General features: G+C 45.9%; 1 protein-coding gene across 1 annotated transcript in view; it reads left to right on the top strand.

The window, feature by feature from the left end:
• The first annotated feature begins 10172 nt into the window (after window positions 1–10172).
• PLEKHM3 (pleckstrin homology domain containing M3) overlaps window positions 10173–27940 on the top strand; it is a 63831-nt gene continuing 46063 nt past the window's right edge. The window contains exons 1-3 of the mRNA XM_030454419.1: window positions 10173–10288; window positions 15732–16591; window positions 22655–23590. Coding sequence (XP_030310279.1) covers window positions 15988–16591; window positions 22655–23590 — 1540 coding nt within the window. The 5' untranslated portion in view covers window positions 10173–10288; window positions 15732–15987. The remainder of the gene's footprint in view (window positions 10289–15731; window positions 16592–22654; window positions 23591–27940) is intronic.

The raw sequence follows: 27940 nt of genomic DNA, 5'->3' as shown, positions 1-27940 counted from the left end.
TCACCAGGTGTATTCACTGGGCTTACTAGACACTTTCAGCATCTTGCTCTCTTATTTTTTAAACTATCCTGAAACTCAACACATGAAGGTCTTAAAGATCATAGGAGCAGGACCAAGCTATGTGAATGAAGCAAAGTTTTTGTTTCACACAAAATTACCATGTGTATATTGTGGCAGGAGGATAGTTCTGTTTGGGACGTGGTGCACCTTTCTGGCCTAGTCATTCTCTGTTTTCATTCTGCCGTTTACTCTTCAAAGGCAAGTGCTTTAGATGGAAGTAATTCCACCTGGAAAAGTGAAGATCCTTCCAGTTCCTAAATGTCTGTGCAAAATTGTATGAGGAAGCAACCTCTGAGGGAAAGCTTCTAAGCAGTGTTAATTAATAACCAACAGCAGGTAGAGGAAAAAGCAATTCCAGGATGTTCATATTTTGTCATGTCTGATAATCCGCTGCATTTGTTATTTATGATACCCTGTGTTTTTATGCCTAGTAAATCTTAAACCCCAACATACTAGAACAGAAGGGAATAGAGCAGTTCAGTGGGAAGGGGCCTGCAGTGATCATCTAGTCCAGCTGCAGCACAGCCTGATGTTGATTGAGATAATTGTGTGACTACTATCAAGTAAATTGTGAGTTTATTGAGCACTGGTCAGATTACTTAATGGCACCTGTGATGCAGTGTTGGGAGATGAAGATAAACGTTCTGTTTTTGCCTGGTTTGTGGTCTGCTGATTGAAAGAAAGTATTTTCAATTTTTTTCAGTGTCTTGCATGTTATAAGCTATTAAATAAAAAAAAATCTCAACAGAAAATACACACAGAATTGTTTGGGAGGTACAGTGAATGCTGTATATATGAACATTAACCACATTTTTATTCAGAATGCAGATTAGCAAAGTATAGCTTAGTTTTCAGCAATGTAGTAATTCAGTGAATATGATCTGATCTGAAGTTTGACTTTTATTTTAACATCTTTCTGAATTAAGCTGATCCTCCCCTCCCCATCTTGGGAGCTTTTCTTTGCTATGCACAACATCTTGCTATATGAGTCCCAATCTTATTTTCATGGTTAATTTATACCTATTAGCTCCATCGTTTAAGCTTATATAGAAAGTACCTTCTTAACTCAAGCTTTCACACGCATGTACAAAATTCTGCTCTGTGCAACAGCTTCTGCTTAATTTTCGAAGTCCCAGGCACCCATAATTCTACCATGTAAGATCAAAAAGCTCATTACAACTGATGAGAACAGCACTTGAAGATTGCAGTCTTTTAATTCACAATGCTTGTCAACTACCAGTACAATAAACTCCAACTCATTTTAAAACATTAAATCAGTATTCAGATAGCTATCTCAGCATTGTTTCCTCTCATTAATGCCAGTGAAGCAACAAGAAAACAGCATTGAAAGTATGCACTAGTAGCACATCATTTGCCTACCATTTGTTTATGTGGGTTTTTAGACACACTTTTCACTATTTTTTCTGCAGACAGTACGAGTATGTATATATTCAGCTGGCTCTGTGGTCCCCAGCACCCCTCAGCCCTCTTTCCCCTGGGGATATGGCCCTCTTCACAAAATAGCTCCCTCTGCATACTGGGCACTTGTCTTCCTGACAGGGTGGCTTAAAAAGTGTAAGCACATGCCTATGGGGCACAGGAAAACAGAAGTATTTCAGAAGAATGTCACTAAAGCTCAGTGGGTTACTGTGTGTGCCTGTTGGTGTGTAAACACAGTAATGGTGTCCTGTCTGTCAAACCCCTCACCTAGCTGATTTTTTCTTTAAAGTCTTAGCTCTCTGTTCCTTTAGAATGGCACCAACTGCATTAATCGGTTTTGATACTAGAGGGAGCTCATGGCTTGAGTAGTCAGAGTGAAACATGGTTATCTCAGACAATTCTTGAGGAAACACAGATGGGAAGTAAAGTGACATTGATAACTATAATGCACTTTTTCCATCACTGGCAAAGCTAGAAGGGATGAATTTATCTGCTTAGGAAATGGCACATGGCTTCCAGAGACACTCAGATAATGCAATGCTGTAACTGCAATTTCTGCTGTATCTGAGCACCTTTCTGTCATGTTGGGGTTTATCTTCACAACTTCCTCTGCAGAAAGAAGTCCCTTTGTATTCTGGTAATACACAGGAGGTCTCTGAGTCTCTGAGATTCGGAGCACTCTTGGTGGTGCAGCTTGCTGGCTGTAACTGCCATAGCAGCATCTGTCAGGCACCACTCATACACTGACAGGAGTGCACCATGTCAGTGTTCTTGAGATGTCCTGTTACGCTGCTGCACTTCTGTGCTCAGCTTGTTCCTTTGGGCACAAATGCAGACTTGTCAGTCCCTTCTTACTGAAAGACTTGCTTCTAGACTTGTGGTTCAGAGCAGCAGAGGGAACAGCCACAAGAAAAGGAGGCTGAAGGGATACAACCTCTGAGCTCTCTACAACTACCTAAAAGTAGGTTGTAGCCAGGTAGATGTTGATTCAAGTAAACAGGTGATAAATCAAGAAGAAATTGCCCCAGACGCTTGTCAGAGGAGGTTTAGACTGGATTTTAGGAACAGTTTCTTTACCGAAAGGGTTGTCAGGCCCTGGCACAGGCTGCCCAGGGCAGTGGTGGGGTCACCATCCATGGAAGTATTAAAAATACTTGTAGATGTGGTGCTTAGGGACTCATTTAGTAGTGGACTTTGCAATGCTAGGTTAATGCTTGGACTAGATGATTTAAGGGTCTTTAATGACTCAAATGTTTCTATGGTTCTATAATTCTGAAGGCTCTCTGTGCTTGCCTTCTCCCCAGATCTGCCCCAGTGTGTGGCACTCATGGAGCTGGAGAGGGGCCAGCATCCTGGGGCAGATGGCTTACAGCAGACACCTTGGTGCTTGTTCCCATGAGATACCACCCAGCAAACAGCTGCTCAGTGATTTTGAGGCAGTGAAGGGCAAAAACATCATGGACTAGTTACAGTCTTCTCTGAGATACTGAAGGCTAAGCCAGCCTGGTGGACCAGAAGCAGCTCAGCAGTCGGCAGTAGGGTGTGAAAAAGGCTGTTTCCCGCTGGCCAGAGGTGTTTACAGAGAGTGGGAAAGGAAGCTAGCAGGATTTGTACCCTGAAAGTGAGAAGGAAGCAGCATAACAAGAGTGTTGCTGTCTGTGAGGATTCAGATGATCAGAGAAGAGTGCATGCAGGTGTGAACAGAGGGATGCAAATGTACTGTCGATATACATGCACAAAGAAGTATTCCAAGGGGAGTTTTCCAAATCACTCAGGATTTAAGGAGACTTAAAAGCAATCCTGAAACATTGCTAGCTAACTTTTTTGCCATCTCCCTGTAGTTCTGCACTAGCAATCTGTCATCATAACAGGGTGATTGAGGGCAGGTTAGCCACCAGGAGCTGGGCTCTTTGTATGCTGTAAAAGCAGCCACACTTTAAATGAGCTATCGTATATGTTTTTGTTAAGATACCTTTGCATAACCAGAGCAATTTAATTTATGCTACATCCATTTAATCACCCAGGGTTATCTACATGTGGATTTCTAATCCCAGCAAGTACTACCTGTATCCTGTTTAATTCTGTTTCAACAAATCTTTATTCCTTTAGAAGTAGCTCAGCTGTCACTGTGATTAGGTTGCTGAAAGTGTCAGGGCAACAGAAAGTGGACAATCGTACTCCTTCAGTGCCTGAGGCAAGGCAAAATTGACAGCTCTACCGGGTTTTGGGATCCGGGTCTGTGCGTGCAGGGGCAGGCATGCCCGGGGGAGGGCAGTGCTGCTCTGGCATAAATATAGGCTTTGGATAGCCTCTTGCAGCTGCAAGCTCCTTCCTCTAACTTGGTGTACTTTAAGTGTGAAGTGTTTCGTGTCAGGTGAGCAAGTTCGGTACCGCTGGATGGAGATATGAGGCTTTTTGACCCTTTCCAGCTCAGGGGTGAGAAGTGTTCAGTGTCAGGATTTTTTTCTTCCACTGCAGCAAGGTCTGAGGGGCTCTGGGGCCAGTATCAGTTTAACTGGGGTTTTGGCTGCCTCTTAACCATGATGGCCACGGTGAGTAAAGTACAGTGCATTGGATAGGAAGGGCCACACACACCATGTTACATGACACAGAATGATCACTCACATGCAGGAGGGGATTTCAGTGGAATATCACAGCCAGGAACATGGTCTCCTGCTGGAACAGACACTGTTGAGGAAGCTGCACAAGTGGGCTCTTGCAAAGTGCTGAGGATGGGAAAGCATTGGAGCACACTGGCTTCATAGATACCTGCCTAAGTTTCCCCAACAGGAGGTGCTGATGATTACCATGACTAATAACTCAGTCTGGTTTGTGAAAGAGAAGATATTAGGACATCGCTGGGTGCAGAGGGCTGAAGTTTTTCTCCTCAGTGTCTGATAACACAGTTGCATTAAGCTAGATCATGTGGGCATTACCCTAAAAGGATGTAGTGCTTACCAAATGGTGCTGTTACTTTACTTCTTATAGATGACACTGTAAAGAATCTTCTGGCCAGGGCAGTCCTGTTCCTTTCTCACCCAGATGATTCATCTCTATGAAGGCCAGTGGCAGTTTTTATCTAGCTGGATTCCCTGTCAATTCTGTCAGCCTATTTTTCCCGTTCTTTTTATTTGTGTCCTACCAATAGAAGTTGAAATGAGAAGAGCTGAGATTATTCTAGCATATGCTTTTTGGGGTTTACAGAATGGCTGATGGTGTTGCTGGATGTTCTGTGAACATGACTATGAAGGGGGACACATGGAGTAATGAGTATTTTAGCTCTCAGGACAGTATTTGCATAGGAGTTGCAAGCTGTGGGAAAGATATGCCTGCAGGTCAGGTTTATACCCTTGCTTCTCATAGAGGAAGAGAGCCTTGGGGCTGCTGTAACTTGTTTCTAACTACAGCAGCACCTGTATGACTACAGCATCAGCCAGGGATGTCAGGATGCAACAGAAACACAATCTTGCATCTTTCTCCACTATGCTACTTGCTAATTAAATCAATGTTAAACTGAACAGTTGCTGTAGAGCTGTACAGAGGCAGACACCAAAGGTCTGGCTGAAACATCTGAGGAGAAAACAAGAGCAAGTTCCTAGCAGCAAGAACTAGCAAGAGCCGGTTAATAGAGATGTTTTTTTAAATTGCAGCCAGCAGATTACATCTGTGAAAGCTCTGGCATCACAGACTTCTTCTAGTTGGGTTCAATGTCAGGTCTCTATCCAAACCTTTCCAGGGCAATTGGAGATGGAAGTCATTGCTGTTCAGTAGTCTCAATCCAGCTTTTATGTTGTCTTCCTACACTGTTGGTTGCCCAGCAAGAAGCTCCTATAAACTGTATCTGTATTGCCTGTGCATAACTGCTGCTGACCCCAGTTCTTGTGGGCTCTTGGCCACTTGGGTTGCTCAGGTGGTGGTTCTCCCCTGTACCTCTCTTCTCTGCCAGGAGGATGGCCAGCAGGAACAAAGAGCAGAGAGCAGGTATGACAAGTGCCAGCCAAGGGCATTGGAGAGGGAAAGGGTTTTGCTAAGCTTACAAAGCAAGACTTGTTTTGTAGAGCAAGAAGACCTGAAAGGATGCAGACACAAAGCAGGGAAGTTACACTGAACTAAACCAGGATGTGCTTGCAGAGATTAATAGCTGCTTCCTGTCACATATTTCGGTATGTCTTCTGCTTGCAAAAGTTAGCAAACATGCAGCTGATGTTCTGGAAAGGCCTCTTTTACTCCTTCTGACACTTGTTCATTTTTCCTCTCCATTTCAAGACACGGGGTCAATTGGGAAGGTGTCTTAAATCTACATTAATGAGCTCAAACACAATTCAGGGCACAATCCAAAATTGGCACCAATCAGAGGCCAGGTCATGTGCTCCTAGTAACCTGCTGCTTTATGTATCAGTATCCATGCTGCAAATGAGACTGATTTTCTGTTTCAGGAGTGTGGTCCTCCAGACATTTCAAAAGAGGAAGAAGGAACACCACTCATCTCAGAAGACTGCAGTAAGACTCTGAAGAAAAAGAGCTATATCCACTTACCAGCTCTGCCATGGCAAGAATGACCTCAGGTATTGTTATTTAATTTCCCTGTGCCTTAGCTCTCAATGTGTAAAGGGTGATCGCTGTCTTTGGCTTGCAAGGTTGTTCTGAGATGTTTTCATCCTCTAGAGGTGAATCAAAGGAGGACCTATGAAAAATTTCTTTTATTACAAGAGATGCAGTTACTGGTGAAATGTTGAAAGCAGAAGGGTAAAATCATTAAAATCTCAAAACTGCCAAGCCCTCAGGAAACAAAGCTGGGATCAGTTGTGTGTGGAGTTTCTTTTAATCAAAGTCTTGTGCTTTAAGCAGTGAGGAGTTCTGTATGTCCTCTACTTGTGATAAACCTTTAGCACCATGACGTTTTCCCAAGTGGAGAGGGTTGGGTGGGTGCCTGTACAGAGAAATTGGTCATTCCATACCTCAGCTGAATAACATGGTTTCTTGTGACAAAAGGGGCAGCACTGATGTGGGGTGGCTCTCAACGGGTACCTGAGAGTTTCTGAGACTGCTGACACGTGCCCAGGTACATGAGCACTGTAAAACACCTGCAGAGTCTTAGGGTAATTGTTTCCTTTTATTGTTCTTTAGTTTGCTCATGGGCTGAAAATGAATCTAACGTTTCTCAGCCTTGTATCCAGAACACTTGTGTGCTGGGGTTGAAAAAGGAAGGCTGTATTATTCATTACTCATACAGGTGTGTATCATCACAGTTCACTATTAGGATGCTGTCTTTTGCAGAGACCACCTGTGACCTCTTGTCCACATTTCACTGTTTAAGACACCAGTGTGCCCCTGATCCTGTGATACTTCAGGCTGCCCCAGAACTTGTCCCTTTGCAGCTGGCATTTGAAGATGGAGAGAGTCTGGGATCTATCAGAATTTGAGCAGCATGCTCCTAAATGGCTCTGGAGGATCTCAGGATGTTGATCCTAGCTTTCAGCTCAGCCCATCTCTCCATCACCAGGAAGATGCCCACAGACAGAAGGTAGGAGCTGCTGGCCCATGCCTGCTCCCAGCCTGCTCTGCCTCCTGGGGGTGTGGGGAGGGGAGGTGAGGCTGCTCCTGTCCTGCCTTCCCAGCAGCATCTCCCGGGCACAGCTGCTGGTTAAGGAGGGGACAGCAGCCCCAGATTTTGCTTCGAGAACTTAATCTGCACTGTCGTCCCTCATTACTGCCACTCAGTGCCATCGTGTCCAGCCATGAAGGGTCACAAGGTGACATCAGAGTGGCTGGGCGGGGGGTATATAATGGCCTGGCAAGCACCAAGCCATATGGGGAGGCTAAAAAGAGAACAGCTCCATCCCAAAAGATGCTCCCAGCGGCGGGTGGGATGGGGCTGGAGGCGACTGGGTTCACACTCGGTTTTCCCGAAGGTCACTCCGCAATACGGTAACCCCAGCTCGCCTGTCAGCGCCCATCACCGCGGCTCTCCTCACCGGGCGGGGGAGGGAGGAGGTTTGTTTAGAAGCATTAGCGTGCCCCTCCCCCGGCCCCATTAGCGGCCCTTATTAAACCAACACAGACAAAGAGCAAAGATGCCCTCGTTAATGGAGAGTCTCCGATAATTACTCTGCTCTGCCGCTCCTTTTGGGGCCTGAATGGCCTTTGAATAATGTTTCTCTTGCTGCGGTTGCAGACAATGCCCTGGCAGACGGCTTTGAGCGGTGCCAATCCCATTAGCAGAAGAATAGCAGAGCTCTGGCTGTGCGGGGGGTGCTGTGTGGGGGTGCACGGGGTGGGGAGGGGGCTGTGGGGTGCTGTGCGGGACTGTGCTTGTGAGGAGAGCAGAGGCTGGCAGGGGGACAGGGTTACACTGCCTAGGGCTTTGCTGCCCTCTCTTGCCCTCCACGGCTCGGGATAGCAGAGCGGGGAAGTGCTGGTCAGCACTCCATCTGGGAAGCCTTCTGCCTCAGGAAGTAGTGCCTGAGCCAGGGGCTTGTGAGAACAGGGCTGCCCCTTGCCACAGAGGTGGGGGTTGAGATGGGCACATCTGCTCCCAAAAAAGAAAGGGGAGGGAGAGTTGGGAGGCAGGAGCCCCACAGGATGAAGGTAGTGCCTCTTCTGGCCTGTCTTCATGTTTTCCAGGCACAGCTCTCTCTCACAGAGCTTAGAAATGGCTATACCATCCAGTTTTGGGGCAGTTAATTTTGTGCTGCGCACCCTAAGCAGGAAGCTAATTAGTGTGTTCAATAGGCAGCTGTTAACCAAACTTGGAGGAGTTGGAACAACTCTACCTGAGTCTTTGTCTTTGATCTCCCCTTCATGAGAAGTGAAAATAGTGTATAGTTGGGCTGGCTGCAGTGTTTAATTTAATCATCTGATGGTATTTATTTTCACAAACATGAACTCAAGGAATAATTATCGGAAAGGTTTCATCTTGTGCTGAACATGCCTGTTAACGGCCTTCCTGTGAGATAATAGCTTCTGTGTAGGGAGTCAGTAATTAAAATGTGTGAAAAAAAGGCCTCTTCAGAGGCAGCAGGGAAAGACTGAGGGTCTCTTGCTCTACTGGTGTGAGCTGGTGAGTCTGTCAGTGGCCTCAGTAAGTGGGCATTGCACCTTCCACATTATGACAGTAAAGGGTGTGCCCAAGGGTTCTTGACAGTTCCCCAATTTGAGAAAGGCGTTTGGATTCTTATCAGCTGGAGCCAACCTCTGGAGTACATGGTACAATGACCTGGTATTTAGAAGATGATTTTGCAGTACACACAGGATATGTTCAGACCTCCAGCTTTCACTGGTCACTCGCTGGATTTCAGAACCACTAAGAAAGAACTGACATCTTGTGCCTCCCACACCAGGAAGGGCAGCTCCCAGTTCATAGTTGGCTGAGAGGCAAGGTCATGAAGCACAGGCAGATCCTGGAGACTAAGGATACTCTCTCCTGATCAGCCCAAGAGATAAATGTCTTGGTAACATTGGAGAAAAGGCTGCAAGGTGATAAATAACAGAGCAGGTGATGTTACTGCCTTGTCTGCTGAGGGATCACTGTGCATACAGTTGAATTAGAATGAAAAGACCAATCTTTGACTGTTACCCAGTGAAGAAGTCATTCATCTTGAGAAGCAGGACTTCAAATGCATGGTGCTCTAGTAAGACATTACTTGTAAAGGCCAAGATTAATTACATTTCTGTCAGATAAATGGTATTTTTTGTGTCAAAGGCTCCCGTTCATCCTTGCTGTCATTGGAATGAGAGAACCCATATGAACACAACTTTGTGGAGTCAGTCACATTTTATGGTGTGTACTAAATGGTTGGCCCATGAGGAAGAGAAGAAGCTTATGGAAGCTAACCTCATACCTGCCTTTTGTTCTGGATGTCAAACCTCTTCATGGCACAGTTCAGTGCCACTTACTCCTGCAGTTTCATGTTGGCACAAAAGTGGTCTCTGCTGCTTGACACAGCACCCCTGGCTCCCTAGGGATGCACAGTCAGTAGAATAGCCTGCACTCCTGGTTTTCAGTGTTTGCACCCTGCCACTCAGAGCTGGTCTCTGTACACCAGACATCAAAATCCAGGTACAATATCCAGCCCACCCATGGATATTTCTTACAGAAGTTTATTTCTGTGGGATGTGTATTTTGTGGGTGGGTTGCCATGTTAGATACCAGTGGAATAAGAGATTTGTAATTGCCTTGGAACTTGTTTTCTTTGGTAACATGTTGCACCAGAGCACTTTTTGCTGCCCCGTGGCAGTGTGAATTTACAGTGCTGTGCCTCACTGCCTTGTGCACAGGTCACTGTGCTTGCACTGGGGATTCCTAAAAATCCGTGTAGCACTTTGCCTTTTCCAGTTCTTTAGAGCTCACGTAGCAGCTCCCTGAGCATCTCAGCAGCCGAGCACCTGGCAAGGAGCAGTGTTACTCCGGAGTTTGTCTGGGAAGCCCGTGGCTTTTCCCGTTACCCCTTCCGAAGGGCGCACGGAAGGCTGGCAGGTCGCCGGGACCGGCGGTGTCCGCCCAGCGGGCGCGGGGCCGAGGTTCCCCGCCGCCGCCCGGGCAGCTCTGCCCGGCTTCCCCCAGCACCGGGGCTGGGCCGGGCGGCGGCGGCAGGAACCTTGGTGCTGCGGAGCCGTTTCCCGCGGCGGCCGGGAGGGCTTTGCGGCAGGACGCGGCCCCGCCGCCCGGCAGCAGCGCGGCGGCGAGGAGGGGCCGGGTCGGGCCGGGCCTGCGCGCCGGCGGCTCGGCTGGGCGGCGGGCCGGGAGCCCCTCCTGGGAGCACGGGCAGAGCGCGGCCCCGGGCGGCAGGTAAATACCCGCTTGGGTCTGGGGGCGGTGCGGGGCTCGGGGGGTCCGCGAGGTCCCCAGCCCCAGGGACCCGCAGGGCTGGCCGCACTGACGGCCCGCCGAGCGTGGGGCGGGCGGTGTGCGAGGGGCCGGGCGTGGCCGTGTTTGCATTTAGAGCACAGACGTGCCCGTGTCCGGTGCACACCTGCGGACACCTTCCCCTGTCCCCAGAAAGGCCCTGGCCTGTGGTTTTCCCTGCTATCCCAGCAGGAATTCGGGCTGCTTCCCCCTCAGCATCATTAGAGCCAGTGTGTGTGGGCATAGTGTGCAGGCATCACTCTGTGTCTTAGTGGCCAGAGTATGACATAATGCTGCAGTGTTCCTAGTTTGCAGAAAACAGCTTTTTTAATGGAGTAAGTACACATCCAGTGGAATGAACCCTTATGGAATCAGGCCTGACAGGAAAGATTTTGTTCTGTGGGAGCATGTGGTGGCTGGGACATCAGCAGAAGCATTAGGATGAGTGGCCTTGCAAGGCAAGGTAGGGGAAAAAACTTGTGTAAGATTACTTTTGTGTAAGGAATGATGACGTGCTCCTAACCAGTTATCTCTTCTGCAAGTACACTCTTAGAATAGAATCACAGAATCAGCTGGGTTGGAAGGGACCTCTGAGATCATCAAGTCCAACCCTTGAACTCTTACAGCCATGGTTCTCCATAGACTGGCAGGCAAATTAATTTTAGGCACTGCATGATCCTACTGAGTGACTACAGAAAGATACACAGTGCATGAAAATAAAGAAGCATCTGAATCTTAGGACTGATGCTCATCCACTTAAAGCAACAGTAGTTTTCATCTTGCCACTTGCAATGGTTATTTATCCAAAGTGAGTCATTTGTATTTTGGACTTAAAAAACCCAGAAATGTTAAACATAAGACAAGGCACTGCATGTGGAATGAAGGATTTTACCAGTCTGCAGTAGCTAAGTATATCACTCCTGCAGAACACTTTCAGACTGAAGTCATGGTATGTGTTAACGTTTCAATTACATCAGGTGTTTATACATCAAGGATATTTTCTTAAAGCCCTGCCGTGATCCCAGGGAAGAAACTTCTCCCGTATTCTTGTGGGAGATGCTGTGTTTCTTATCCTCCCCCTGGCTTTTGGGACAATGGCTGATGTTACTGGGCTCTGCTGGAGCCCAATGGCTGCTTCCTGCCTAAAATAAACCACCCTGCAGAGCTAACTGAAAACTAATTGTGTAGTCTGGCATAGATGGTAAAGGATTCAGTTATTATATTGCTATTTATACTAGCCAGTGATTTATCTAGAAAGGTCCCAAAGCATCTTTACTGTCCCTGAGGCCTACTTAGAAGGAGAGAAGTGCCTTCATCTGGTAGCCCCCCTTCTGTATGTTCTTCATTGCTTAAATGAAGCCACTTTGGGTTGCAGCAGGACATTGCTGCATACAACAGCTGAAAGCTCAGCAGCCTGATTTCCACTAAATGACTCCTAGAGGAGCAGCATTCCCAAGAATGAACTGTGTCTTTTATTTCTGTTCAGAACTCATAGGGACAAATTGAAAATCTTTCTGATCACTTAAAAAAAAAAATCAAGCTTTTAAGGGCTGGCTGTCTTATCCTTTCAGCATGCTTCTAAAAAGTGAAGTAGGGAGATACCTGTAAAATTTCAGTGGGCCTTAAACAGAAATTTTTATTTTTCAAAAAAAACCCTATTATTGTTTTATCTCACCTGGCATGTACAAAGTTGCCCAGCTACACATTGCTTGTGAACTTCCAGATTGTTCCAAATCTCTCCAAATACAAGAGGAAAGGGGAAGTCTCTATCTGTTGTGTATCCCTTCATTGCTTTACACATGTCTGTTGGCTGTTCACTGAAAAGGAGGTCCTGTGAGCACCAAACCCCACCAGACTGCTTTTCAACTTGTGTGATGCCTCCTATTCCTCCTTCCTGCTTCCCCCCTCTGCATCCCACTGTTTTCAGATCCATTTGACACTAACACTGTGGCCACTTTGGAGAGACACAGGTGGGGACACTGGCATTCCAGAAAGGGTAAGGAACCAAGGTTTGCCTGCTTCTCCCTTTGCAGGAGGGTGACTTTGGGCCTGTTCCCTCTCCAGTGTTGAATAGCAGTTCAAAAACTGCATCTTTGAAGACCCTCTTTCCTTAGGAAATTAAACTGAAAGGTGCTTCTCTAGATACACTTTTTGATTTCTGTCATGCCATGCCTGGGTATTTTCCCTGGCCCATGAGGAGCAGATCAAGAAGCTAAATTGCCTGTTCCAGTGTATGTCCCTTGGCATTTGTTTCCTGTGATGTTTCTCTGCACTCAGACTGCTGTCACATTGGTTAGAGTCCCTGTGGCTTCTCTAAGGGAGATACTCTTAACTAAACTGAATTTCAGCATAACCAATAATCCTTGCTGTTTGCCTCAGCCATATGAGTAATATGGCCACTATAAGCCTGTGATGGAACAGCCTTTGCTCGTGTTGTAAATGCACATTAGTTATCTGACTGATGTGCATTCATGGTTGAAAGCTGTATCTGTGCTAGACAGACAGACAGAAATAGATGTTTTTCAGCTGCTGCAGTCCCCGTGTCCAGCAGTTTTTCTAACTACAATGCACCATACTCCACCTTTTATTCAGTAAGGCCAATTCCCAGAGGCCTGTATGAGCTCTTAGGTTTCTGCTTCACATTAACAAATACCTACTTGGAGTTCCCTCTAGCTTTGGGAATCCCTGTAGTCTTTAATAGTTTGGGCTGATGCTCCTCTCTTCCTCTCCTATTCACTGACTTAGGCTGAATGTCTTTGGAAAATTTCAGGTGTTTCCAACAAACAATGCATAAGGCAGTATGTTTTATAGTAATTTAAAAAATAGTTCATCCTACTGCTTGCCTTTTTTCCCCCTTCAAGGAACCGATTTCTACTGTTTTCCCTCCTGGAGGAGATTCTGATGGTGCTGTTTACCACCATGTGAACATTTGCTTTCATTTGGCACCAAAATCTTGCAGAAGTGTTTACTAAAATTTTTGTTGAGTGCTGCTGTCAGACAATGACAAATTGTGCTTATGGAGGATACGTGGTTGCAGAATTCCAGCATTAGGGAGAATTACTGGTACTTCTTCTTTTACTTGAGGTTCTTGGCAGTGTAGGAAGGGGTGAAGCTGCCACCTTTCAGGTGGTTATCTTTCACATCCTTACTGAGCAGGGCAAACAGACTAGTTTGGAAGGTATGACTGGTGGAATCTGGGAACTGTGTGATGCAGGGGCCTGTCATCTTCTCATGACCTTGTGATTCAGCATCTTACTGGATGTGAGGTCAGTTTGTAGTTAAGCATCCATCATCACACTTGGCTGCACAGCACTGGGTAACTCCAGTCTCACAGGATTCAGAGACACATGCAGCCACATCAAGCCTCCAGCATTTAAAAATGAACCTGTTAAATGTAAGTGTCAGTTTTTCCCTTTGCTTTCCACCTTTCCTAATGATTTAAAATCTACATTAACTGGGACGTTGCAGGCTCTTCTGGAGCAATGGTGCTCCAATCCCTGGAGTGAGAGCAAGGCTGTACTCTGCTGTGTTTACCCCTGTGAAGCAGCATCTTTATATGGGTCATTCTTACTTGAAAGGCATGCCATAGGAGGGGGCAGAATAAGTAGAGAGGTTTCACCTCATGACATCCTTTAGCCTGTTCCTGGATTTGCCAAGCCCCAAGGTGCCCAAGAACAATGCACTGTGCTGGGGTTGCTGACACGAATGAGCTTCAGGAGTCCATGAAGCACTGAGGTGACAAGGCATACGTGCCCAGGAGGACTTGATTTCCCACTGCTGTCAGCTGGCAGTTACACAGCTTTGCTGAGTCTGCTTACACACTGGTGTGATTTCAGACCACTCCAGGTCAGTTTTGATGAGCCTCTGGTTGTCGTTCTGGCTTTATCTTCAGTGTCCTGCTCTATTTACTTGTTGAAACTGATCCTAGTCCTGCTTTACTCTGAGGCTAGTGAAGTGCAGCCTTGCAAAGAGATAAGGAGTGAAAGATGCCAGTGTTAAAGGCTTGAAGTTTCCAGTTATGGATGTGATTGCTTATTGGTTTTGGAAATTATTTACTTGGTGTGTGTTTGCAGAGACCATGCACTGAACTGCTGCTCTGCTAGGGGGAGGGTGAGTTGCTGCTTTGGAACACACCTGTATGGTGGATGGCCACAACTAAAGCAGGAATGGGAGGGGGATTCTGTGCTCCCTCTTGGGGGCTGCTGGCATCCTTCCTCCCTCCTGGCTTGCTATAGGAAAGGGTGCCTTTTTATGTGACTTTAAAGTGAGGCAGATAGATGGTTCTCTATTAAAAAAAACTCCACAAAACCAAAAAAACTTAAATTGAAGTATTATGTGTGTTTGATGCTGCTTAATAGATGTGTTTTCCTGCTAAGTGTAAATCTTCTTGGGTCCTGGTAGCAGTTCAGCAGCATTCACAAGCTAATGAGCTGTTAATTATCAGCCCTGCCCAGGCTAATTAGTTCTGTTTAGAGTGTTTTAATCTAGGCAGAGTTCTGAGCTAATACAGCTTTTCTGTGTCTAGGACTTGAGGTGCTGTGGTCAGAATTGGGATGTAGGTCCTGACTTGGAACTGTTGTGCCTGCACATGTCCTGTGATATCTCCTGGCAGCTGTGAGAGCTGTTCTCCTGCTAGCACAAATGCCTCCCAAGGCATTCCAGGCCCCAGGAACTTGCATGCATTTGACTCATTTCCCCAGTTTAAACACACCTACAGTGCACTTCCCTGAGCGTGGCAGCTCTATGGATGGAGCTTCAAGAGAAGTCAGAAGGCAGCAGCTTAGTGCAGCAAAAGCCAGCAATGAGATAACCCCTCACTGCAACCTTCACATGCAGTGCTCTGCAGCAGCCAAATAGCATTGGTGGGTTAGGCACAGTTCTGTTTATGGAGACAGGTAGACAAAGTAGCTGCTGTAAAAGTGATGTTGGTCTCCTAAAATTGGCAGGCAAGCCATCTGGGAGAAAAAGGCAAAACTGTTTGAGGCTGGTTGGCCTATTTTACTAATGCTGCTTTTCTCAGCTTTTTCTTGCAGCCCCCTGGGAACCTGTACTAAGCACTCCCTAGGTGGCTGCATTTGTGGTATTAGTCAGGACCACCTCTCTGTGCAGCTTTCTAAAGCCTGGCTAATAAATCGATAGCTTTGGTTCCCCTTTATCTGTTGCTCCATCCTGCTCTCGGCAGGTTCCAGTTCAAGAAGTGATAATACACAGAGTTCACACACAGGGAACAGCAGGAACCCCAAAGGCTGCTTCTTCATACACAATAATGTTGGTGTCAAATGAAGGAGAAAGTAACATCAAGGGGACTGTGGACGGAGTGATGCGATTAAACATATTTATCTGGGAAGAGGCCCTTACTGATGTGGTGCTCTGCTTTGCTTCACAGGTTCTCTCATCACCATGAGCTGACTGCATAAAGGGGCTGTAGCCTACCTGGTCAGTGGATGTTAAGTCTCCCACCTGAAGGGAGGTCACTTGGTTCCTTTCTGCCACTTAGCATTGTGGTTGGTGAACGTATTTGCCTCACCATCTGGAAGGTAATGGTGTGCCAAGGACAGATGTGAAGCAGCTCCTTCCCTGCACATTGATGTGGTATCTTCTTAAGACATTGCACTGCCTCGGGCCCACTGGCAGCACAGGGCATGGAGGCTCTTGAGGTTGATGACATTAGCCCTGCCTTGGAAGTGACTGAAGACTTTTTCAATAGTTTTGATACTAAGGTTGAAAAGATTGTGCAGCCCTCTGAGGTGTACAGAGTACAGGAAGTCCCTGAGCTGGTTGGGCGTGAGGTATTTGGGCAGATAACAGAGAGCAGGAACCTGAGGAACGTTGCCTCCTTTGCCAAAAGCAGCCTCCTCTGGGATCACTGCAAGAATGGCCTCTTGGAAACCAAAGCTCAGACAGCATTCCCTGCCAAAGATCAGCGTGTGGTGCAGAGGGGAACAGCTGCTGACAGCCTGGCCTGGGCAGGGGAAGGGCAGACTGCTGCTTTTAACATCTTCAGTATCTGCCAGCGGAGGAGAGACAGGCCTCGCTCCGTGAGTGACATCCTGGTGCACAATGAGGAGGCCTCCACCTTCAAGCCAGGACACAACAGGTCACGGTCTGACATCAGCCATGTCAACTGGGGGGTGGTCTACACAGGCACCTCCCTGCAGCAGCCACCTGCACCTGGTGGGGACAGTAACTACGCCCTGCTCTCTTACCTGGCCTTAGCCAAGGGAGAGGACATCCAAGGAAACACAGGTTTGTGCTGATGCTTTCTTGTTGCTGTTGATATTGTGTTTCATTGCTATTTCTGTTTTAATACTTACCTTGAAAGAGGAGCTGCATGTTTAGAAAACCCTACACAACCATTCCCCCCAAAAAGTGAGGCAGCTCTTAGGATGGCAGAAATCTATTGTGTTTGATATAGCTGTTAATTTGCCTGCCTAAGGATCAGTGTCTAAAACAGTCTTGACTTCTGTTTCAAAACCTTTCATGGTTTGAAGCACCTTGCTTGTGTTTTGTTCCATTATGACTCAAGAAAAATAATTTGTTACATATTTCTTACAGTTTCCTTGCCTGATTTTCCCAAACTAAAACCCACTCTGAAGGCTATAATGATTGGGAGAATGACAAATCAAACAAAGGCAGTTTTCATAAAAGTTAGAGTGCCCATTTGGAAAGAAGGTATACAAAGCTTTACTGTGAGGCCAGAGGTCTCTGCCCTGTTACCTTAAGAAATGCTGACTATGCAGTCCATAAGCAATTAACAAAAACTCAAGCATGCAATTTGTCTGTATGAAGGCATCTCTGCCAGCTTTGTGTGGGGTACAGGAAGCCTTGTTATCAGATGGAGGCAGGTATCTCCAGTGCCATAGGAAGGAGTATTTCAGAAACTGGTAATTTTTCCTTTTCCTTTCTCAAGCACTACACTGGAAGATGTTGTGCTCTGGCCTTTGGAAACACTGAACCACTGTCTTCATCTCCATGATTTATTTTGTAGTTGCCATAAGTGGAATGGACACTTAATGAAGAAAAAGTAAAGTAGATAGTACCACAAAGGTTTTATAATCTAAATAAGGGCAGGACTTGACAAAGGAATTTAAATATCAAAGCATTGTGAAAGTCTGTGTGAGTGGTGGAATGGTTCCAGTTATGAATAGGTAGCCCATTTGGGATTAATGGTTGTACTTGTAGATGTGTGGATATATAAACAAATACAATATGTAGGTAAATGTATATACATACACACAGACCTGTAGGTTATTGTGTTACATTGTGACATAGTTGCCGCATGGCTGTCACTTTTGTTTAGGGAGATCTCCCAGAGTGGGTTCCTTGTTCTGTCCTTCCTGTGAAAGGGGTGGAGAAGAGGAACAGTTGCAAAGGCCTAGGGATAGCTCTCAGTTTCTGTCACCTGTGTCCTGGCCATCTGATGTATCTACCTCAGCATGTAACACTTGGACATGCCCACAGAAGCATTGTTAACACCTAGCCATGAAAGGCCAGTACATGTCCCTGACAACATTTTAAGCTTAATCTTTTTGTCTCCATTTCCCCTCACAGCCCTCAGAAAAAAAAAAAAGGTGTCCTATTTTTTGTGCTGTTTATACTAAGAAATACCTAAGCCAGTCTGTATTTAGACACTTATTTGTACACCTACTCAGTGAGGCTGATTTCAGTCTGATACACTCTTTATTGTGATGATTTCATGTTAAACAGTTAGTAGCTGTGAGTTAGAACTGTGAAGACCTGGCATCAATAAGGTAGTTTTGTCAAGCATAGCAATATTAATATTCTTAAGAAAAACAGAAATGGACATATTTCCTTGAAGAAAAACTCCTGGTTTTATACTATCTGCAGTAGTGCTAGGTGTCTCCTAGCCCATCTGTTGATCGATTTCTCTCTGGTCCCAGGAGCAAGTCCCACTGCAGTGCTCAGTGTTGCCAGAAGGGTAAGCCCCCTCACAGGAAAGAGGTGGTTAAGTTCTGGCACCTCGAAGGTGACCCTGCTGCTCTGCAGGAGTTAAGAGGCAGCCATGGGATTTTTTTCCTCTTTGTTTACAAAAGAGCCTGCCATAGAGTTTAGTGATACTGTGAGCTGAAAAGAGAGAAGCAAAAGCAAGAAACTGTGTGTTGCAGGTGCCTGTGTCTGGGACTGGTAATTGTTCTCCACAAGAGACCAAAAGCCATTTTTTAAGGTTGGCTAAAAGCTGCAGTGGTCAAAGGAGTCACAGTGGCTGCCACAACCTGTGGAGACATCTCTTTCTGGGGCTTTAATACAGATTAAATGAATGCATATGAGATACTGAGAGCAACTTCAGGCACTCCTGTCAGTCCTCATTGTGGTCAGGGATTTCCTTCTGGAACCTGCAGAGGTCCCCCAGTCCTTCCAGTCTGGCCAAGCAGCTGCAGAGATTAACTCTTCTCAATTTTTTTTATCCTTATCTTCATAGTATATTTATTACTATGAGCTTATCTGTTCTGCTGCTTGCTTTTTCATAATACACATAAAATGATCCTGGATCCTTTCCATGCGCTGTGAAAGAAAAGGATCTGAAAGGGAGCTGTGCCTTTGGGGCAGTATCTCTGTAGGCCTGCTGGCAGAACAGCTAATGTGGTAGGAGTAGGCTCTGTGTGTGCTGAGGAGCAGCGTGGAGCTAGCAAAGAAGGAAGCTGTAAGCAGATTCAAGACAGGCTTTTGTATTTCTGGGTGTGTGGCTTGGAAAACAAAGGGAGAGTGCTGCTCTGTAGGGTCCAGCAAAAACAGGCTTAAAACCCAGTGTGTGAGCAGTTTCTTTGCTAGTCCTGTGGATGTTTTCATTCAAACCCAGGCACTCCCAAGGTTGTGGGTGCTGTAGTACCTTCCCCAGGGAGCTTTCTGTTTGCCTGCTTTGCCTGTGAACCCAGGAGCTTCAGAGCCATTGCTGCCCTCAGCACCTGCATGCTGGCAGGCTGATGCCTTCTGCCCCTCACCAGCAAGCAACTATGGAGGTGCTCAGCCAGCCCTGCTGATTTTGGCAGGGTGCTCTCTCAGGAAGCTGAGCCTGAGGAGTGCTTGCAGCACAGTGGCATGGCAAAATAGACACGTGAGAGCAGGTTGACAGCCTTACATCTGGTCACTCAGCCAGAACGTTACTGTGCTCAATGAGCTCAGGATTTTACCTCCTTTCAACGGACAGTTTTTTAAAAATACCAACTGCACACTTCATATCTTTTTATCTGTCTAGAAGCCTAGCTGTCATTTGGGAGAGTTGGAAAGTATGATCTTGTAATCAGGTGTTTGTGCAGGAGATATTTGGAGAGAGGTTTGCCTCCCTTCATAAGGCAGTTGTATGTATTATGTAGTCCTCTAGTGTGTATTTGTGGAGGTGAGACATCTAAATTTGAATATCTGGGCAGCATACCACTGATTCACAGGTTGGGGTCTGAGGGTGATCCTGCATCTTACCAAGGAGGATTCTAGCCTGACCCAGTTTGAGAGCATTTTAGGTCTTAAAGGTGTCTGCAAAGTTCTACAGAAATCAGAGAAGACGACTGACTATTGGCAAAGATTCTGTAACTTATGCTAGTATCTTACTGAGCATTAGAGAACCCAGAGAGGAGTGCCACCTCAAAACACCAGTCCCTCAGAAATTAGGTATCTCTGCTTCTTATCTTTTCTGAGTTCTTTGGTATTACTGTAATCAAAAATGCTTCAGTGGTGAAAAACAGGGCAAGTTTTCCTGCTGTACCAACAGGAATGCATGCAGCCAGTTGGTCAGGAACATGTATCTTCTGGACATGCTGAGATGTTTGGGTTCCCTCTCCTGTGGTGCTGGTTTGACCAAGTGTCCCCAAGTATGGAGAGGAGTAGGTGTGTGCTGGTTGCAGGGTTCCTAACCAGGATGAGTGGGCAATTCCCATAGCAGATGAGATACTGGAGAGTGTAACTGCCCTGTCCTCAGCTGCTGAGTCTCTCTTTTTCCCTCTGCTTTCTTCACCCTCTCCCCTTGAAATTATAACTCCAAATAGCTCTGGATGATTTTCCTTCTTTCTATTCCTCAATTTACTCTCCCTGTCTCTGTAGGTAGGAAAAGATGTAGTTCATGTTTGGAAAGTGGATGGAAAGGTGGCAGCTTTTGCTGTCTGAGTGAAAAGACACTATCTGGCACACTGCATGTTGAAAAGATAAATGAGCAGAGTTGCAATGTGTGAGTGGATTTGTATCATATGGATTCAACCTGTCTGCCAGCATCTATTGCCCTGACCTAAACAATATGAGGCATTTCAGTTTTAATCAAGTTGGCTGCTGGTTCTGTCCCAGTTGGAGGGAGCATCAGGGGGGCTGATTCGTGGGGGCTTGAAGGAAAGGAGCGGGGTGAAGGAGGGAGAGGGGGTGCCTCTCTGAAAGGCAGGGAGAGATAGCCTTTCTCTAATGCAACAAAAGAGAAGCAAAGCGGTGTGCAGGATGAAGGAGGGGTGGCTGGGGGAAGGTTATGAGTTGTCTTATTATGGAGAAGCTTGAACTGTCATCTGTACTTGATGGAAGTGAGAGGGATTGCAGTTGGAGCTGCAGAAGTGCTGCCTCCCTGATTGGATTAATAGAAAGGGAAGATGACTCTAGAATGGCTGCCCATTATCTGCACTACAAAGGGATTAGTGTGGGTTTCAGAGAAATTAATGGCTTTTGAGTTAGTGCAGAAATACTAATGAATGTCAGGGCCAGAGATGTACAGTGAACAAAATTTGTTCTCTTTTTATTGTGTGTGTTTGTGTGTGCATGTATCCATCCATTTGGGATATGAAAGTGTTTTTCTCCACCATTTTGAGTTTTAGATGAGGCTTTCAGTATTCATATTTAGCTGAAATACTCTAGAGTAGCTTATTTGACAGCAAAATATGGTTGCATTGATTTCTTTCCCACCTTTTCAGATCTAGTGCTAAAGTAGCAAATTTGTAATGGTTGTTTTGGTTTTAGGGTGTAGGAAATCTTTCTAGGTAAAGTGTGGAGCACTTTGAACATGGTGTTAAAATGCAGGCTCCTTTCTGAGTAAATGGGTGGTGTGGGGAAGCTGCGGCTGAGCTGGCAAGGCAAAAGCCAAGTGCATCCCAGTACAGACTGAGATGCAGTAACTTCTGTACAGTCTCAGCTTTGTTACCACGTTTCAGATGCTTGGGTTCTCTTAGCTCTGAGTTGAAGACATCCTAAGCATACTCAGAGGTGATCGTGCCTAAAATTTGTTGGAGCATGGCCTGTTAATATCAGTGGGAACTGGTTAAGCTGAGGCACTGAAAATATTTTGTACTTCTGGCTGCCTGCCCTTTCTCTGTTACACACGTTGTCAGCCTGAGGGCAGAAGCTCCTGTTTTGCTTTGGTTTGTAATGCTGTTTGTTCAGGTCAGTTGGTTGTGATCTTGTTTTGACCTCATTGTGCCAGGCAGTGGGTGAGGAGCTGCTCCCAGGGGGTACCTTGCTCCTGCATCAGGCATAAGCAGTCCCTAAGGGAGATGGAACCCCGGAGGCAGAAACCTTCACTGGTGTCCTAATTTTGCCACTGTTTGTAAGTCAGGACCCATGACAGGTACCCTTACTAAAAAGGTGAAGTAGAAGTCAAACGGCAGCAAAATTTGTTCCTCAGGCTGGGTTGTTTTAGGATGCCAAGTGTTAAATTCAGTGTTAGAGTGTAATGGTGAGTGCAACTGAATTTATCCAGGGACCAACAGAAATTGCATTGAGCCACATGTCCAGCAAGGTGAAAACAGCACCTTCACATGTTTAAATGGGGGCTGAAGTGGTGCAGATTAGGTTGGAACAAATTTTGCATGGAGACCTTTTTTAAAACTCAGGAATGCTTTAGATAATTCCTTTAAAATTCATGTCACTTTGGTACCCAGAATGACTCGTGGCTGGTTTTCTGGCAACAGAGAAAACTCTCCTTGACTTGGCCTGGGATTTGTGAAAGGGTCTCCTCAGAAGCACCTGAAGTGCTTCTAGGCTCTGGGAGACTTGTGGTGTTCCATTGCTCTATTGCTGTTCTCCTGGATAATACTTCCAGCTAATCTCAGGAAAAGTGCTTTGTTTCTCCATCTTTTCCCCTGTACCCTTTTTGTAAAGTGTTTTTGTACCTCTGGGTTAAAAAGTGCTGTATTCTTGTTGGGTCAAGTGTCTAGTCAGTGCTGGTGTTTGATAATTACAGCCTATTGTGTGAAGGTGGCTATTTCTGTGATGTATCCAGATGCACCGTGTGTGGGCAGGAAAGACAGATAAGCCAGAATGACACAACAATTTGAAACTGTTATTTTAAAAGAACTAATGGTAATGTTCTCATTTTGTTTCCTCCAGAACACAAGCCAATGTTCCCAAATATTCTGAAGAAGGGATACTTAGAAGTTAGAAGAAACAATGACAGCTACTGGCAAACCTGTTACGCTGAGCTCTCCCCATACAAACTGTATCTGTATTGCTTGGACAGCAGTGGCAACCAGGCTCTTCCCAGTGTGTATCCACTTGTGCACTTCCAAAGGGTCACTGTTAGTGGTTGCATTGAAACCAAGGTGGTGGACACTGTCCTGTCAGACAACTCACAGCTACAGCTGAAGGCAGAGTCCTCATGGGAGGCTTTGGACTGGGGACAGAAACTCTGGGAAGCGGTGCGAGCTGCTGTGCCTGCTTTCACAAGGCAGCAGGAGAAACTGGAGAATGTGCCAAAGCCTGAAAATAACAGTGACCTTTCACAAACCAATGGATTGTTAGAGAAGCCTATGGAGCTCTTCCTATCCATGAATTTGACTGAGAACACTAAAGAGTACCAAAATATTCTCAAATCAGGGACTCTTTATAGGTTAACTGTCCAGAATAACTGGAAGGCATTTACTTTTGTCTTGAACAGGTCTTATCTCATGGCATTCCAACCGGGTAGGCTTGATGAAGATCCTCTGCTGAGCTACAATGTGGACGTGTGCCTGTCTGTCCAGACAGATACTCAGGATGGCTGTGACTCTTGCTTTCAGGTAATTTTTCCTCAAGATGTCCTCCGTCTGCGTGCAGAGACCCGCCAGAGGGCCCAGGAGTGGATGGAGGCCCTGACAGCAGCAGCCAATGCTACTAGAAGTTTAACTCAGAACCCCCAAGTCACACTTAGGAACAAACCTGGAAATCGGCCCCTTGGAAACGATCTTAGAAAGAGCAAGCGGCAGTCTGTGACCACCAGCTTCCTGAGCATCCTCACCACACTGTCTCTGGAGAGAGGGCTCACAGTTCAGAGCTTCAAGTGTGCAGGTAAGCACCCACTCCCCTTCTGCAGGAATAGAAAATAAAATCACTTGGATTTTTATAAATTGTCCCAGACAGTGTGCCAACTTCATTCCTTTCTTCTAATTTTTTTCAGTTCAGAGATTGGCAGAGGAAAATCTTGTAGTTCTGCTTCATCCAGGACTGAGGTCCTGGAGAGCATTTCCAGTGACCTCCTCAAAATAAGCCCTGGGATGGCAACAAAGTACATGTCTCTAATATGAAACAGGTTTTAGTGTTGCATTAGGTGGTATGGGAGCAGACTTATTTGTTGGGAAAGGGTGGGCTTCCTTTCCCAACGTGATCCTGCTCTCACTCCTGTATTCCCCACAGAAATAGGGTGCTCTGGCCCTATCAGGCCTGCAGAGCCTTTTTGCTGGTACATGTGAAGCATTCCCAGTGCTTCAAAGAAATGAAAAAGTGTAATTATAACTGGGAGAAACTGGTGAGACTTGCCTGGGTCAGCAGAGTTAGTGCTGAGGAGGCTTGTGAGGCCCAGCAGCCAGCTGAGGCTGTGCACTGCTCCCGCCTGGGCTGCTGTTTAACCTCGGGGGCCTGCAGTTGGTAATTACAGCTCCCAGGCATTGAGAGCCGTTTTCCCCAGGGCTGCTGGGAGGGGTGAGCTTGGAAAAGGATGGGGAGGGGGGAGGAAGAAAAGTTTTGCTGTGAATTCTTCAGCCATTTAGTGCAAATTCCTGTAATTACCGTCTTTGTGTCCTGTCCCAATGGCACATAATACAGCAGAAGCCTTTCCTAATTGAGACCTTACAGGAGGTACAAATCCCTCCTTTGTTCGGCCTGACAAATTAGTGCCAGAAAGTGGCAAGGTCCGAGTGGGAATCAAAGGCAAGCAGCACAAAGATGGAACTTAAGGCTACAGTAATAACCCTCTCTAGTCCTGCAGGGGTGGGAGGGAAGGAAAAGTAATGACCAATGAAAAATGAAGGGTTTTTTTGTTATAAATTCCCTTGACATGACAGCACCTCAGGGCTGCTTTATTTATTTAGGAAAAGTGATTAAATAGTAATACAACAGGGCAGACCATTGTCTCTTGAGCTGCCCCCCTTCCTACAGACCCCTGCTGCCTTGGCTAATTGATTGACAATGAACCTCTGATAAAGAAGGTTGTTGGGAGGACCTGATGGGGACAGTTTTTTTTTTTTTTTTTTTTTTTTCCTCTTTGCAGTCTTTGTGAAGTTTCCCTCCCCGATTTTTTTTTTTTCCCGTTTGAAAAGCTCACTGCATCCCCCTTTCCTTTTCTCCCTCAGTAAAAGCTTTTCAAGGGACTGCTCCCAGACAAACAGCTGACACTTATGAGCAGGTAGGGAAGAATGCGAATGGCTGTGCCTGGCTGTGGATGAGTTTATCCTAAGGTCTGCCCAGCACTTTTCAGCTCCTGCTACAAGCCAGGGCAGTGGTGTTAGGTGTAGTCATCGGGCAGGAGGACACACACTGTTGATACACAGAAAGGCAGCTTGAAAAAAGTTTTCTTTTGCTTGATCAGCACATACAAAAGCTTTCCTCCACATTTCTCTCTTTGTACTGCAGAGGGCAGGGTATTGTTTCTCATAGTTTCCAAAAATGAATGAATAGGCTGCTGATTAGCAGTGGAGAAGTATTCTCTTATAAACACTTTTTTCCTTTTGCTGCCACTACTTACATTTTTGGCTTGAAATAGCCAAACATTTTGGAGTGTGGAGCTAACTAGAAGCTGCTGGCACTGGAGTGGCAGCCTTCTCTGTCCTTTGCATGTTCATCTACCTGCAGGCTTGATCTTGCCTTGTTGCTGGGGTTACAGCAGTGTTCCCATGGGAAGTGGTTGGGACACTGAGCAACAGTGGCATTTGTGAGCGTTGGTCTGCTCAGGTAAGAATTTAATGGGACTTACCTCTTGTCTTCAAATGCATCTGAAGTTAAAGTTAGTTGCAAGTCAGGTTTTAAGATTTATTCCTTAATATAGGAAAGGAGAGACATGCATCATGTTAGGATGATCTCTTGGGAGGGGTGATGTTACCATTGTTTATTCTTTATTTCACCTGCATTCAAGAGAAGTCCCCAGATGGTTCATGTAACAAATTTGGGATGAGGTGGCTTCCATCAAAACGTGTTTGGCAAGCACAGCATCTTGCAAACAGCAGTGGCTTGTTGGGCATACACCAGTGCCTGTCCTGTCTCCCTGCTGGGCTGACTGGGGCATGGTGGGCAGAGCAAGTGTTTCTTCTGGAGGTCTGTAAGGAGCAGGTGTCCTCAGATGCTTTTCAGTGGTGCTGTGCCCTTGGCACATGGCTTCACATTTCTGTAGAGGGGGAAGACAAATGGCCACTGCGCTTGCCTCTTGTTCTTCTGTAGCTCCTGTTCTTCTGATGTCTCTCTTCCTTTTCACCTTTTACTTTTTCTCTCCCTCTCCTTTATTAAAACAAACATTTTTTCAGAGGAGTCAGTTGCATCTGCCAGGAACTCTAGTTGCTGGCAAGTCCTAATGGATGTGGGAGTTTCTGCCTTCTGCAAGTGTCCTCTGCTCCCTTTTATTTGTCTGCATGTCTTTCCTTGCTCTTCTTCTGGAGTGCCTTCTGTCTTCTCCTCCCTGCTTTCTTCATGTCTCCTCACTTGCCAGAAGGATAAATACTGTTCATAGGGCTTCACTGGTTTGGCTGGCTGAGCAGAGGAGTATGTGCAGAGAAGCCAAGGTCAGTAAATGGTCTATTTCCTGAGCTTGCAGCCCTGTCAAATTGAGCAGCAGATGAAAAGCTGTTGGCTTTTCAGGAGTCATTCTGCCTCTAGTGCTGTGATCATGTGTGTAGATGGGTAACATGCCCAGCTCCTGTAGCCTCTGCTCTGGCTCACCCCACTGATCTGAAACCAGCCCTTAATGCTGGAAAAGTAATTTTTTTTTCCCCTCAGTGAAAACAGTAGTAGATTGCAAGCCAGAAGGTTTGATTAAAAAAAAAATAAAAAAAGCGTGGTTCAGTATTGACTTCATTCAGCTTCTCAGAATGCTATATAATTTAAACTTCTTAAGTCCAGATAGTTGAAAACCATGGATGCTCCTTTCTTGAATTCAGCAAATACTTTCATCACACTCAGCACTTATTTTTAGGGTGTTACTGAAATAAAAATATTAGGGGACAAATCTTAACTAATGCATCACAATAATAAAATACCTGAAGGTCATTTGAAAGGTTGTCAACACTTGACATGTTTTTAGTCCCAAACAACAGTTGCTCTCACCTGTCCAGGGCTTTTAGGATAGTGCTTGCTAAGTGCTGTATGTGTATTGTGCTTGGTTTCATTTCAATTGATCCCTTTGTTCCAAGACTGCAGCAGCTTTCTGCCTTCCCTGTATTTTTGGCTCTAAAATCCCCTGAGAATGTTTTGCCCTGTAAAGGTTTTATTGTTCAAGTATCTTTGCTTTAGACCATAGTCTTCCAGTCTTGTATGTGACTTTCAGACCCTGTTTCCATTGATTCAGAAGTAAAACTTCCACTGCTAACTGTGGAGTTTCTAAACTCTTATTCTTTGCTAGCCAGAACCAGCCAAGCAGAAAAAACCATTGTCCTTGTCTAAATTAATGTTTGGAAAATAGACTGTGGCCACTGTGGTGCTGGGAGGAGTGGAGGGGCAGGTTTCCAGAGAAGGGTGAGTTTGGGTAGGCAGGTGTACTTAATTTGCAGTGGGTCAGATAGCCTGCAGTGTAAGTACATGAGTGAGTGGTGCAGAGGGAAGTGGTCTTCAAACTTAATGGAGCAGATACAAAAAGTGAGCTGAATAGAGACTGCCTTTGCTAGCTGAGCTGGCCATAGATGAGGACACTGGCACAGTGTTTCTCTGGTCACACAAATGGCTGGCCTGCTCTTTGCTCTGTTGTCTTGTCTACCTTCTTGGGATATAAACCCAAGTGTGAGTAATCAGCTGTAGGAATGGGGAGACCATTATTAATTATGCTCAAATTATCTACTTACTTCTAGCTAGCAGACTTCAAGAGCTGGCCCAGAGAGTATGTTCAGTTCCCATCCCTGACTACAGAGCTGGTGAATTACTGAATCCTGCCAGTAGGTCATTCCATGGGAGCTTGCATTCCCTCCTGCCAGGCAGTGCTTCAGAATCTCAGCAAAGAGCCAGAGTGTGCACAGAATATTTCATGGAGGAAAGAACAGCAAATGAGTTTGTGGTATATGGTATTTGTCCTCAGCACTGTTGTCCTGGGAATGGGGAGAAAGGAGTAGAAAGGATGGCCTAGGAGCACACAAGTTGGCCATGCTTTAAAGGACTCCCAGACTGTAACTCTGTGAGGAGTGTGTCTTCTTGGCTGTTTGCTGTCCCCTCAGAGCAAGTTCTCTG

Source organism: Calypte anna, chromosome 7, assembly GCF_003957555.1.
Source record: "Calypte anna isolate BGI_N300 chromosome 7, bCalAnn1_v1.p, whole genome shotgun sequence".
NCBI classification, from domain to species: domain Eukaryota; kingdom Metazoa; phylum Chordata; class Aves; order Apodiformes; family Trochilidae; genus Calypte; species Calypte anna.
The sequence above is the reverse complement of the archived record's forward strand: the minus strand, read 5'-3'. Positions and strand labels throughout refer to the sequence as shown.